The sequence below is a fragment of the Chiroxiphia lanceolata genome, chromosome 5, assembly GCF_009829145.1.
Source record: "Chiroxiphia lanceolata isolate bChiLan1 chromosome 5, bChiLan1.pri, whole genome shotgun sequence".
In the NCBI taxonomy this organism is placed as follows: domain Eukaryota; kingdom Metazoa; phylum Chordata; class Aves; order Passeriformes; family Pipridae; genus Chiroxiphia; species Chiroxiphia lanceolata.
In genome coordinates this window covers 58,900,216-58,915,088 of record NC_045641.1, presented here as the reverse complement: position 1 = coordinate 58,915,088, position 14,873 = coordinate 58,900,216, and the positions used below count along the sequence as shown (strand labels likewise).

The 14,873-nt window shown below is 39.9% G+C and overlaps 1 protein-coding gene across 1 annotated transcript in view; it reads right to left on the bottom strand.

Annotated features, from left to right (window-relative positions):
• The window catches only part of PTN (pleiotrophin), a 104,993-nt gene that overhangs the window by 20,058 nt on the left and 70,062 nt on the right, over nucleotides 1-14,873 (bottom strand). The window contains exons 4-6 of the mRNA XM_032688962.1: nucleotides 4,353-4,461; nucleotides 2,796-2,969; nucleotides 1,657-1,818 (exon numbers count right to left, since the gene is read on the bottom strand). Coding sequence (XP_032544853.1) covers nucleotides 1,657-1,818; nucleotides 2,796-2,969; nucleotides 4,353-4,461 — 445 coding nt within the window. The remainder of the gene's footprint in view (nucleotides 1-1,656; nucleotides 1,819-2,795; nucleotides 2,970-4,352; nucleotides 4,462-14,873) is intronic.

Genomic DNA, 14,873 nt, shown 5'->3' with positions numbered 1-14,873 from the left:
TTGTCTCCCTCTCCCCTCTTCTGGCAGCCATTCACAGAACATACTGACTCCGTGGGAGCAAGACAAGGCAGAGAGCTACTGGTGGCTCGAGTGGCAGAGGCCTTCTGGCAGGACAATGGGAAGCTTCATTCAATAAACTCCCAAATGCTACACAGGCGTACAAACTTACCAAAAAAAAAAAAAAAAAAAAAAAAAAACCACAAAAAAAATCAAGAAAAAAAAAAACCAAACAAGCCAAAACCAAACAAAAAACCCAACTAAATGAAAACCACAAAACCAATAAAAAAAAAAAAAAAAAAAATAAGCAAACAAACAAACAAACAAAAAAACCCCAATCCAAACCACAAAAAACAGGAGAAAAGTCCCTGCCCCCCAAACTGTTACACAATAAAAATCACACATCTCAAAGCCCTCCCTGCATCCCCACCCAATCATTTCTACCCTCAAATGTCGTTTATTGCTGCCATCTCAATCAAGTCAGCTGGTCTCTAAAAAGCTAGTTGTATCCCTTCTGCTTCACAGCCTGTCACTATCTAGGCAAGTTTCAGACTCATCTAATAACTCCATGGATGGTGTGCAAGGAAAAGCAGTTACAGCTGCACTGACTGCAAAGCAGATGGAAAAACACACACAGAAAGCACCTGTAACCTTGTCAAGCATCTCCCTGGTTGCACAAGCAGAGCAGGCCACCTGCAGGTACTCCTCAGATCAATGGTGCACCACCATCCACAATTTGAAAGTTGCTTGTCCCAGGTGCACCTGTCACACCTAATCACATTTATTTGTGCTATTATCCAAGTATTCAGAGCCTGGAGTGTGTTAAACCTTGCTGGTTTTAAGCAAACAAATGTCAGGGTAGCATAGCTTGTATAATCCACTTAAAACACATTACTTCTGCATCTCAAACAAGATCTCACAATTTTAGCTCCCACTATAAATCATCCCACACATGTAACACCTGTTACTCCAACAAAAGAGTACATTAAAAGGCTTTAATGGTTAGAAAGAATATAAGTTTTTCTAAGGGACACCTGGAAACACAAACGCAGGGCATATGTCTTTATGTGCACTAGGAATTACACTGTCAATCACATTTAAATAAGAAATATACTTTCTGTACTCTCCTTCCTGCTATATTTGAATAAAAAATAAACAAGCCCAAGGGTGTACAACATTTACATATTCCAGTGTGCACTGAGCAGAATATCCTTTCAATGAGTCCTGTCCAGAAGGAAAGTAGTTCTTTTTTCAACTAGTCATTAATTGATACCAAACAAAACCTATGTAAAAGATGTCTTTGTCAAGGGATATTTTATCATGCTATTATTGGTCTGTTCCCATCAACAGGTGAGTTATGAAAAGAATCTGCAGTCTGGCAGTCTTGTCACATAAGCAAACTGGTAGTGATACAGGTGGTCTAAAGTTAAAATTGGAGCTCTAATCTTCAGTTTACCTCGTGTGTGTCAGACAGCCCTGACTATACAGCTCAGGAATATTGTCTGTCTGACCACTGAGAGATAGGAGCAGTGCAAAACTGAGGAAGGAGCATGAAAGTGCAATCTTCTGTACAACTGAGCTCCCACTGAAGCACGCGGGACATCACAAATCCAGTGATTTAAATGAATTAGCGTGTAGCTTTCAGAAAATGGAATTTACCTTGAGGTTTGGGTTTGGTAAGCTTCCCACAGGGCTTTGAGATTGTGACAGTCTTCTGGCAGTCAGCATTGTGAAGGGCTCTCTTTAGGTTTCCAGTTCGAGTCTTCAGGGCGGTATTCAAGTCACATTCTCCCCAGGCCTGGAACTGGTATTTGCACTCCGCTGCAACAAGTAAATAAAGGGCAAGTTTTAAAACACAGTGACTGAGTGGGAAAACAAAAATATTATGAGTCTAATAGGATATCACAGTCAGTACATACAGACAAAAGGATGTGCAGCTGAGGAAAAGAATCCCAAGAAAAATTTAAAGATTATTTGCGGTGGTAATTGCAGTTTTCCATCTCCCCAATGTTCTAAAGTTTAATCCTCTGGCTTTTGCATGGATATTGCATTTTTTTCATATAAAAGAAAATACACTCAGCTGTGAATATGAACAAACAACAACAACAAAAAAAGATACAACAGCAATGGGAATATCATCTACATTCTATATTCCAATATTTGTATGATGCCAAAGATTACCAAATAAGGCTTGAACAGTTTCAGAAATGTATATGCAACTACAAACTTCTCAGGTCTGAAACTGCAGCACTGATTGTGATGGTAAGGTCACAATAATGTCAAAACCATGCAAGCTGCTTACTAGAAAAAAAGCCAAGACTCAAACTTGAGTCTTGGATAGACATCCACAACAGATCTGACATGTCTTTCTAAACTGTTGCACATGAACCTTCTGAACTGAATGATAAAGATGATATACACTGATCTTCATTCGCTCCCTCCACTGCACACACTGGCAGCAAGGCTCGTATCACACATCACAAGGTCACATAAAGCCTGTGATAACCATCACAGAGATTCACAACTGTGAACTTACACAACTGCCTTAAATAGGGTTGGACACCACAGGAGAGCAGACTTCAGACTGAGTCTACAATTAGTAGGTTATATGGACTCTATACAAAGAAGCTCTGAAGAGGCTGCCTTCTGATGCCCTACATGTTCTAGCTCTGATGAACTTCAAATACAGGACTAACCTCTTCACCAAGACATTTGCAGAACTAAGCAGAAAACACAGGCTTCCTGCTCCATTCTTAAAATAAAAAACAAAGCAAATCCCTTAAGAGACTGATGCTTACCTCCAAATTGCTTCTTCCAGTTGCAGGGAATCTTACACTTCTGAGTCTTGGTGGTTTGTTTGCACTCAGCTCCAGTGCGAGTGCCCTCACGTGTCCCCAGACCACAGTCACCATTGGTGGGGACACAGACACTCCACTGCCATTCCCCACAGTCGGACTTCTTCGCCTTTTTCTCTGGATGAAGACAAGGAACCAAGCAAGAGAAGTGGTCAGTACCCAGAGCCTACAGAGATGTTCCCTAAACTTAACCAAAGAGTCACAGCACCTGAAAGGGTAAATAAGGAAGAGATTTGTAACACGATTGCTTTAAAAGCAAAAGGTCTGACATCTTCCCAGTTCTGCAGGGACAGGTCAGCCTCTTTGAGTCCAAAGCAGGGTGATCGTTCACATTCCACTACCATGTCAGAATAGGGAATCATCTAAAAACCCTCAAGGATCACTGACCAAACAGGCAGGACAGAAGCTTGCTCAGAAAGGACACTCCTCTGTCTCCAGTAGCCGATGGCAGGCAAATATTCTCAGTTCCAATTGAAACACTATACACTAAACAACTAGAAATGTGTTGACATTGCGTATCAGAGGATTTGAGCACCTCTGGAAACACAGATTCAATCTTTTGACTTGGTATACCATGTCACATTTTATGTCAGAATATGATCAAAACTCCAAAGGCAAAAAAAACCTGTATGGAGAAGTATATTTGAAGTGCTGTTAGTACAGGTGGGTTTATTGCTCAGGGACAAAAGTAAGGATCACGATTTCATTTCAATCCTTTAAACCCAAGCCTTATGAGAAAAGACAGCATTGTCACTACTTAGGCCCCCCAAACATCACAAATAACTTTAAATAACCTCGTATAAAATTAATTTTCTTCTAAGTTTTGTATGTTTACATTCACATTTTCTCATTTTTTTAGCTGGAACACTTATTCTGATAGACTCACAGTTCATATTGTCTTGAGTGTAAGTAGCCTGTAAATAATAAGATCTTAAGAAAAGCACCAAAAAATATATTCTTTAAAAAATGTCAAAACTGGGTTTGACAAATATGAATTTTCCACCCCAGGCCTGTCTCTCCTATAATGAGGCCTGAATTCATCACTGACAGAAAGCAATTACCACTGGATATCTGGCTGGCTGTGTCAGCGAGTTAGTTCAAATCTTTGTCAGAGGATTTCCACATCACACAGCATTGGTATAGTATTGTCATATACAACACTGAATAAGCAACATAACTGCTCTTTCATCATCCTGTTTGGCTCTCCCTAAGTCAAGCATGAAACTATTCCTGGAGCAAATTTTAAGCTGCCTTGCAATACCCACTGTGTGTAAACCAAGGACTCCAGTCTCCGGGGTTGTCAAGCTGCCAGTTTGCGTGGAAACCACTTTCTGGTTTCCTGTTTAACACAGAACAACATGTCACAGACACAAATCCCTACCCTGGATGTCAAAACGTTAACGAGTTACCTGAATCTCATAACAAAACCAGAAGCATTTGACATTCTCCCACACATGCAATCTATCTTGGGGATTAACTCTGAATTACACTGGACCTTACCTGGTTTCTCTTTTTTGCCGGCCTCGGTGGTACTCACAGCTGCCAGAATGAAACAAGTGCCAGGAGGGCAGCTGTGAACATCCGACGCTGCTGTTGTTGCTGTTGCATTCTGGAGATCAACGACAGAGAGGAAACAAAAAGGTTGGTTAGACTGTAAAAAAGTGGGACTCCATCTAAAGCAGGTCAAACATAATTAGCTATTGGCAGAATGGGCAATTATCTTCATTCCAGAGAGAATATGGAGATTTTTAACTATTTTCCAGCCTGTATACCAAATCCCCAATATACATCACTGATCTCATTGGATGAATTTTGCCAAGGAAGTTCTGTAACTATTGCTCATCTTCTAGAAACCTGTCAGAGAATCAAGGATCCTGACAGGTCTAGAACTTCCCTCTTCTTTTCTGACCTCTGGCTGTGTAAACCTAAGCAAAATACAGACTTCATGTTTCATCTTACCAATTCATATAAAGTAGATAATTCTATACTGTCCATCTTACAAGGGTTCAAGTTCTTATTAGGCTTAATTGACATCAGAAAAGAGCTTCTTTCAAGAAAACCTATAGAGGTAATATGTGATGCTTTATCTTAATTGTCATTGGTGTGTTGCTACCTGCTTCTTCCTTCCCCTGCAATTAGTGTCCCTTCCTAATATAAATTAAGCTAATTGCTTGAAAAGCAAAATACGCACAGAGATAGGATTTGCATACACTGCTAGAGGCTACCCATAGCATGCTAATGAACCCAAAATCTGGATTTGGGAAGCAAACATTCAAATATAAAAAGGAATTAAAACATTTGCTTGGTGGTGAAGCATCAGTACTAGCCAGTCACCAGAAGTCATTCAGAGCTTTCCCTTTCACTTTGCTATAACTTGCATTGTCTCATTTTGGCAATGTTTATAGGAAAGCAGGGCCTTAGCAAATACATGTGTTAAAAATAAGCAACCTCCCCATTTCCTAGAGACACATTTCTATTAAGCAGCCAGATACCAAGATGGTTGACTGGAGATTGTTCAGATGAAAGGAAGGTTTTTCCAGCTTTTCTTTTTTTTTTTTTCAAACCAGTACCTATAACATTCATGTTACACCAGCCCCCCGAGGAAGTGTCAATAGTGCTAGCCACTAAGAGGGCCTTAAAAACTCAACTAGACTGATATTTACAGAAAGTTTAATGGCAACCTGATCTCATTTGCTGAGCACAGCAACCTCAGGGGAGAAATACTTCTCGACATGAACAAAGAACAGAATGTATTTGAAATTTAATTTGGCACTCCTCAGTATTCTCTGCTGGCAACCTCTAGCTCAAATGCAACATAATTGTAATTGACGTGGAAACCAGCAGAGGAATCCCAAACACAGACTTTTAAGTATCTAGCTTTTATATCATGCTAGAAGTCAGATGAAGCAACTTAAGAGTTTTGTTGAAATAAAGTTCCTGTGAAGACTGTAAGAGACCTGGCATTCAAATGTCTGAAAGAGCTGTCATTAGCACCAGTTTGGTTTTCTTCAAAAGAAAGTACCATTTCCCATCAGGAAGAAAGGACCCCCAGTGTTTCCAGTGAACTCAAACAGAGCCTGGAGCTAGAGCACAAGTCGTGTGTGAGCTTGGGCTTGTTTTTCCCTTTATTCTGCTACGTGTTACTACTCAGAGCCTCTCATATTTCACAGAAAATTAATTATTAAATAAAGAAGTAAATAAAAAGAAATAACCAATTAAAAAATAAATATGCAACCTGCCTTATAGTTCGGCTAACTTCAAATTGGTTTTCCATAATCAAACAATCACCACTTCCTATGAGGAAATGCTAAGACAATTGGTTTTGTTCAGCCTGGAAAAGAGAAGGCTTTGAGGTGGCCTAATTGAAGCCTTCCAGTACCTGAAGGGAGCCCACGAGAAAGATGGAGGGACTTTCTACAAGAGCATGTAGTGAAAGGACGACAAAGAATGGATTCAAGCTGAGAGTAGGTTTAGATTAGTTTTAGTTACCATAATATAAGAAAGATATTAAGCTATTAGAGACCATCCAAAGGAGGGCAACAAAGATGGGGAAGGGCCTTAAGGGGAAGCCGTATGAGGAGGGGCTGAGGTCACTTGGTCTGTTCAGCTGGAGAAGAGGAAACTAAAGGGAGACCTTATTGCAGTTACAACTTCCTCATGAGGGGAAGAGGAGGGGCAGGCACTGATCTCTTCTCTGTGGTGACCAGTGACAGGACTCAAGGGAATGGCCCAAAGTTGTATCAGGGGAGGTTTAGGTTGGTTATTAGAAAAAGGTTCTTTCCCCAGAGGGTGGCTGCACACTGGAACAGGCTCCTCAGGGAAGTGGTCACAGCACCAAGCCTGACAGAGTTCAAGAAGTGCTTGGACAATACCCTCAGGCACATGGTGTGATTCTTGGGGATGATCCTGTGCAGGGCTAAGGGTTAGAGTCAGTGATCTTTGTGGGTCCCTTCCAACTCAGCATATTCTGTGATTCTGTAGATATTAGGAAAAATTTCTTTACTGTGAGGGTGGTGAGGCACTGGAACAGGTTGCCCAGAGAAGTTATGGAAGCCCCATCCTTGAAAGGGAGGGCCCATTCTTCAAGGCCAGGCTGGATGGAGCTCTGAGTAACCTGATCTAGGAAAAGTTGTTCCTGCCCACAGCAGGGGTTTGGAACTAGATGATCTTTAAGGTCCCTTCCAACCCAAAGAATTCTGTGATTCTGTGATTCAAACAGACTTTCCGCACTATTAGAACATCAAACTCCCCACTCAGCCCCTGCAAGAGATGGCAACATTGGGTTTGGGGCTCCCCCCTACATCCCTTCTGCCCACCCCAGGGACCTAGGATGTGGTCACATCAGGAATCATGGATAACTGTTACTAGGGAAGCTGCCTTATATTAAGTTGATAGGGACTCAAATTCAAACCTGACTGACGCTATTTTCAGCAAAACAGGCAGGGAAAACAGTTGGGTTGGGAGTCTGAAACATTGCAGAAGCCCTATAAACAAAACTCAACAGAGCCTTAATATAGTATGTTTCCTAAGATTCAAGCTTTCCTACAGCCAAAATACTTGCCAAGTTGTCTAAGGCAAATGCTAAACCTGCAGATACAGCCATAGATATTTTGTCTCTCTGCAGAGAGACACACGCTGGTTCCTGAAGTGCCTTTGCTACTAACTACCCACAAGTGAAAAGCCATGTTGTACAAATGGAGACCTTGCCTCACACCACATCAACACCTCAAATATGACATAACCAGTATGACTACAGAAGAACATGTAACTGCTTTGCACATGATAGATAATAAGGGCTGGTGCTCTCACAAAATTAGAAACAACCAATATGTAGTACCCATGAAATAGTAGATATTTTTTCAGAAGTCCAGAAAATTCCTCTTATCAGAAATTATTTGAGTTCAATCTTCAGTTTTCCTTTCAAATATTTCATTTGGCAGTTAAAAAGATGGATGAAGACAAAAAGTTGTTGGATTGGTCTTGTTTCTGCAAACAATATATTCTACTGAAAATAACTTGGCCTTTTTTGGTTTTACTTTTTCAAAATTCAAAGGTGACAGTTTTTCCTTTTTATTAGATTCTTTGACAATATTTCCATTCAACCTTTGATTTAAAGAGCTGCCAAAACTGCTATTAGTAACAAAATAATAAGTGTTTCATATTATGCAAAATGGACTCCTCGATATTTTCATTTTTGTAATAAGCCTTCTAGCTACACCAATGGTTACAAGTAAATCTTGTCATGAAGGGAAAGCATGTTTAAAATCCTTTATGACAACCCCCTAAAGAGAGCAAGACAACAGCATTTAAACAAATGGCAGTGGTATTTACAACCACAGAAAGACAATGACAAAAGTGAGAGAAAGGAAAGACATTTGGGGTGGGGGGAGCTCCAGGAAACTTCAGAAGAGAGAAAAGGTAGAGAGAGAGAAGACAGTTTAGAACAGTTTAAATTGGAAGCTGGAACAAGATCAGAAAAACACAGTGAGTAATCACATAGAGAGAACCAAAACAGGAAAGAGAGAGGAGACAAGTAGTTAATGACAGGGAAACATTAAAACAGAGAGTGTTAAGAAAACATGAAGAGTGTAACAAAGTCAGAATTAAAGCCCAGTTTAGATGTATGAAGTGACTTCTTGCAGCAAAAATAAGGCACAGGAATTACTTCAGTCTTACAGTTGATTTCAGAATCAATCTCTGTTTGGGGGTAAGAAGTGAAAGGAAAATTAAAAAATGTCAGGCAATCAGAGAATTAATGAGTTCATCAACCATCCACCCATGGGTTCAACTGCATGTTGAGCACCAGAGAGTCAGGCAGAAGTCACCCTATGGCTGCAGTTTAAGTGATCTGAGCAGAGCTTGAGCCTCCCACTTCAAAGCCTCCAACCTTATTTTATAATCACACCCATCTCTCCTGAACCGGATTAATTAATCATTCATTTGCTGTGATGAGCACCATCCACATGACTCAGTGGAACACTTTTAGGAACATCTGAGATTAGCTCAGTTGGCTAAAGCATGGTGCTAAGGTTGTGTTGTGGGTTCAATTCTGTAGGGCCATTCATTTAAGAGTTGGACTGAATCCTCCTTGTGGGTCCCTTCCAACTCAGAATATTCTGTGAAATCTGTGAAATACCTTTCCTATGGACTGCAGCACACAAATCCTGGCTCTACCAGAGACCCAAACCAGTATCTGCATACTGTAGCACAGTGGCAAGCAATCACTTCCACGTGGGTCCAGAAATGCTACTGACACCTTCATGCAGTGTCAGCTTTGTCTATCAGCCCAAGAGAAAGTTTAGTCCATCCAACCCCAGGCCCTGAAAATGCAGACTAAAGTTGGCAGCCCAAGGTATCCCAGGTGTTTTCATGCTGTGCTCCTTAGACCTCTGGATGTCCTTTAGTGCAAGTCAAGCTTGCCAGAGTGACTCTATCTGCACTCATGCAACTAACTCATACCCAAGGTACTCCATTTCTCACATCTAAACAAGTCTTTCCTGAACATTTCAGAACAAACCAGACATTTTCAGATGAAGCTCTGTCAGCGTTATTTTTCCTAGCCTGACTGAAGCTAACATACGCAGCACATCCCAGGATCACATATGCCTTTTGCAGGTGGCTCTTTTTTTGCTGCTAATAACTTACATGCACTTCCCTTCATCTGTTCTTTCCAAAGCACCTGGCAAGGTTCCAGATTACAGAAGAGAGCATTTTATTATTAGTCCATATGAGAGTAATTTACCCCTCTGAACAATCAGGTTTTCTCATGTAGCTTAACCTATTCATATCCTCCAGTTGTTCCAGCATAAAATGCCAAATGCCAGTTGTGTTGATAATGCTGTTATGCTACACATAGTGCAATACTGTAGGTATTACCACTGCTAATGATGGGTCACAGGCTTTGTAGTGAGTTTGCAAGGGCTCTGGACTGAGGCTTGTAGAGGTTTGTCCTGTCTGAGTGTTCCTTGGCCTGTCACATTTGCTTCAGCTGCAATAGCTTTTTTATTTTCCTAGTTGACCAACTAGCCATGGCTAACCTGATTTAGTTTTCTTTGTCATTGTGTGGAGCCACACAGGTTTTATGACTCTTATAATAATATACTATAAAAGTACAGGGCTGTATCTTAGCAAAGGCCTTTAGAAGTGGAGAACAGAATGCAATGTAAAGGAGTACAGATATGCAAGATATGAGATGGGACACTGGCTTGACAATGGAGAACACACCCACTATAAACAACTGACCCAAGGTCAGATAAAGAAATACAGACCTGAAGTAAGAAAAAGAACACAGAAATACATAAAAGGTGCCATATCTAGTAAGTTTGGGTATAACATGAACTGCAGATCAGTGAAGAAAGAGAAAGGCATCAAAGCATGCTAGCATACATTAAAAAAAAACAACCCCAAGTTGATCTTAGAGTGAGGAAAAAGAAACCAACAACAGGAACATGCTCCTGGCCGAGGACCCCAGATGATGAGAGATCACCATAACAACCCCCATCACCAACACCACAATGAAGCCACCAACCTTAGGGCCAGCAAGGGCTGGGGAAGGGTCAGCTTAACATCAGGAAAAGTAGTTGAATTTAAGTGTATGCATAACAATTGTAACTTTGGTGGTAGTGGCACTGTTGTTAACGTTATTATAATATCTGCATAGGCAGATCTTTTTCTGTAATAATTACATCTGCACTAATAATGATTCTTGGATTAGACCATAAGATTTCAATTGCACTAACAGTAAATCTTTGACCTTAATATGAATATATATAAAAAGGTGTGGTTTCTCTTTTCCAGTAAACAATATTTTGAGCATAACTATGACTTCCCAGCTTCATCTTTAGCACACTATTATTTTCATCTCATGCCCATAATAACAATGCCTCCAAACACAGACTTAAGAAGTTCCTACAACCCATTATTTCTGTTCACAACACTGCTCATTTTAAGTCCTCTTTAAACACCTTGTCCATGTTAGAACTAACTTTTGCATTAATCCTTCTTTTTTCCTGCTTGAATGAATAATTTCTCATCAAGTCCCCAACAATAAATCACAGTTTGATTAGTCCAGAGTAGTCACCTCTACAAATCAGTTTTTAAATGAGCTAGGCTGGGACATCAGTCTCATCCAGTAAACACATGCGGTGTTTAATGAAACTTAATATTAACTCCACTTCTTAAATTATTCTCTTATTCAAAATACGTTCTACTTCGCAGTCCATCGAGGGCAGATGAACATGTCTGCCATTACCTGGCTCTGTTTCTTTCCCCCCCTTCTTAAATATAAATATTATATTGCTATGCTCCATTTGTACAGGAGCAGGAAATAAAATTTGTTGCATGCTTTAAACAGTCCTAATGAATCTGAATGTTAAATGCCATTTTTTACATTACTACGAGGTGGAACCCACAGTTTCTCTATTAAAGAGAAATTAAGAGCATTTCACTCTTAAGAGTTTCAATTCAGTAACAGCTGCAGAAAATTCTGCTTCTCCAGGTCTCTTTCTCATTCACCACCTGGTGCATGACCCTATGTCCTGACCCTATGTCCTCCCATATAGGAAACTGAGGCAAATGCTCACCCACTTCTGGGCCCAGACCTTTATGAACCATAATCTTCCAACTGTAATGTGTTCCCCCCTCCCTTGCACACATGCACATTTCCTTTGTTGTCTTTATTTACACTACTAGGAAAATAAAATTAAAAATCTATACTTGCTTTTCATTTCCTTTGTAAGATTTAAAAGTCAGCTTACTTTTTAGTGAGTCTCAGCAATCTTCTACTTCTGAACTTCCAAGATACTTCTTTACTGGGTGATCAGTACCATTTTTTTAAATTTTTACAAACTCCTGCTAGCACTTTAGTGGGTTGATCCCCAGTTAGATTTGGAATTTCTCTCTACAGTTTTTTCCCACTCTTTTTTTTTTTTTTAGGAAACAAATTTTGATTTTTTTCCTATTTTGATAGAAATAAATTTGAGTCAGTCCTTTATTAAAAATTCTACATTGGTCCAACATACATCACCAGTTCACCTAATTTCACAAAAATCAACTTTTAAAATTTAAAATCTTAATTAGAGTTACATTCATGCTCCTATACAGCATAAAGCAAATCAGCTTGATAAAACTTGATACGAGTGGTTATTTTTAAGCATGAGCTTTAAGAATGAGCTCAAGTAAGGTTATAGTTAATTAAATTCTAAAATAGCTCAAATTTTAATAGTCCTGTCGTAGGTAGTGAAGAAATCACATCCACAAATAATTAGCCACTATTACCATTAGCACCATTTACCTTCTAATTTAAGTTTTGAAAGATAAACCTTTCTGTAATGAAAGATCTCCCTCTATTTACCCCATGCACAATAACACAAGGACTTCCAACTAAAATCACATCCAACTTTGGGATGACACAAAACTAGTAGGTGGTTTTCCATACTTCTTCAAGATAGTTTTGAGTCATATGAATTCTATCTTATGTGTCATAAAATCATAGAGTATGTTGAGTTGGGAAGGACCCATCAAGATCATCGAGTCCAACTCCTGGCCCTGCACAGGACACCCCAAGAATCACACCATGTGCTGGAGAGAATTGTCCCCAGGCTTCTCAAATTTAGACAGGTTTGGTGCTGTGACCCCTTCTCTGGGTTCCAGTACCCAACCTCCCTTTGAGTGAAAAACTTCGTCCTGATATCAACCCTAAACCTCCCCGACTCAGCTTCATGCTGTTTCCTCGAGTCCTGTCACTGGTCATGAGAGTGAGGAATTCAGTGCCTTCCCCTCCACTTTCCCTCATGAGGATGTTCAAGACTGCAATGAGGTCTCTCCTCACTCTCCTTTTCTCCAGGCTGAATAAAGCAAGTATATCAATAGCTCTTATCTATCTATTTATTTATTTAGTGTGCATCATTCATTTCCATTACAGCTTTATTTCTTCTACTGTAGTTTCTATCTTTTCTAAACCTTTTCTGGACCTTCAGGTTCTGTCAATCAGTCATGATTAACATTATAGAGTGTATGGGGGCTAACCTAATAATATCCATTTGCAAGTACTACACCTCTTTCCAGCTTCTCCAGTAAATTTCCTGGGCCATTTGTACTCAATATTTCTCTCTGTTCTCACCCAAATGTCTTCCAAGTTCCAGTTTTTCACTAAATACAGTCCACTCTGGCTACTGTGGTTTTCAATTTAATTTTGTTCTTTCTCTTGACTAATCTGCCATTGTAATGCTGTTGCTTTACCTGATGCAAAAATCTTTATTCACCTTACTTTTCCTTTCTGAGTACTAAAAGTAGACATAGACATCACATACGTTTCTCTGTATGCTTCCTTATGGGTAAAGATCCCCAAACTCCTCAGAGCACAAAACCTTGAGCCAAGTTGTTGGTCTTCCTCATTTTGTTGCACCTTCATGGACCAAAGAAATGCTGAGTTCATTTCAAACCATTACTATGGCCTTAGTGGTCTAAGCCTAAGAGTGAGCCAAAATTTAAGAAAAGAAAGAACCTTTAATCATAATAACTGACTGTTGAACCAACGGTACTCTCTCTGGCTCAAAACCTATGTCTTAATTTCATTTCTAACAATGGTGATCTTTCAGAATGTTTTTGTTAAAGAAAATCTACTCGAATAATAATGAAACACCAAGTTTTCATCTTTGGACAAATTAAGTAATGAAATTATATCTTACACTTGGGAGGGAGGGTAGGGGTAGGAAAGGGTGAGTGGGTTGTTCAGTGTATCAAAATGCTCATAACATATTAATTCAGAGACCTGCAGCTACTGCAGTCCTGCCCAAAGCAAAACCTGTGTGCTCATTTCCCACACTCCTTCGACTTTCCTGTGAGAGCTTGATATCCTCTTGTCACATAGCAATGAAATTTCAGGAGCTCCATCAGTAACACCAAAGAGTGGATGTCAGTAATCTGAGCCTGTGAGCTAACAAGACAGTTCAAAGCCACGCAGGAAGCCCTAAACCCTACTGAAAATAAGCTCCCAGCATTTCAGCCCAGGAGCACGTTTTGGTAGTGGACCCAGTATCCCAGCATCAACCTTCAGGTCCCCATTTCAAAATGCACAACCCAGTGCAGCTGGCAGGTTGTCTGGCAAAATGATGAGGAATCAGAGAGTTTCAACCAGCAGGTACTTCTCCTCTTTTCTTTTTTCCTTCCTCTACTTTGCTTCCATTTGAGGGTAGAGAGAGGGGTAGCCCCACATGGAAGCAGCTCCAGCAATGCTCTCCCTCCATGCAGGAGAGGAGAAGCTGGCAAGCAGCAGCTGGCAGGGAAGAGACAATTGCTTCCAGGTGAGCCAGTGCTGGAAGGAGTTGGGTAAACAGCAATTTATTCACCAGTACAGTGCAAATTTAAGAAACATAAAATTGAGTATAACTATCTGTTTGTTGCTAGGAATCAGCCAGGGGGAAGTGAGAAAACTCTAGAAAGCTGAAATTATATTTGACAAATTTTCTTTATCCTTTAAACTAGCATTTATACTCAGCTACAGCATGGGGTACCCATAATAAAAAGCCAGAATTAAACAGTTAGCTTAAAGGGGAAAAAAATTACAGCATGACCCTTTTGATAAGCCCAAGTCAAACACTTCACTCAAAAATTGCAGTGTGCAGCTTAGGGATGATATTTTTAAATATGTAATCAACTCTATATTCTCTTTTCAATATGGACATTATTAAGGACCAGAAAAATGAGCATTGAGGCCAGTGAGCTATGCCAGTGCCATAAAAATAAGCAGGTAACCAAGAGCTGCATGCAAACAAAAAATAAAACCAAAAAATCCCAAACAAACAACATCAGCAGCAAAACAAACAAACAAAAAACACAAACCCAAAACTAATAACCTATTCACATGTCCCATCTAGTTTTGTTTAAGTAAATAAGCTAAAGTAATTAGTTAAGTTGTGGATAACAGTTCCCCTAGCCATTGTTATTTGCTTAGTTGATTGCATATTTGTGTCTCACATCAGGCTAAGGCAAACACCCATACTGTGGATATTTTATATTTCT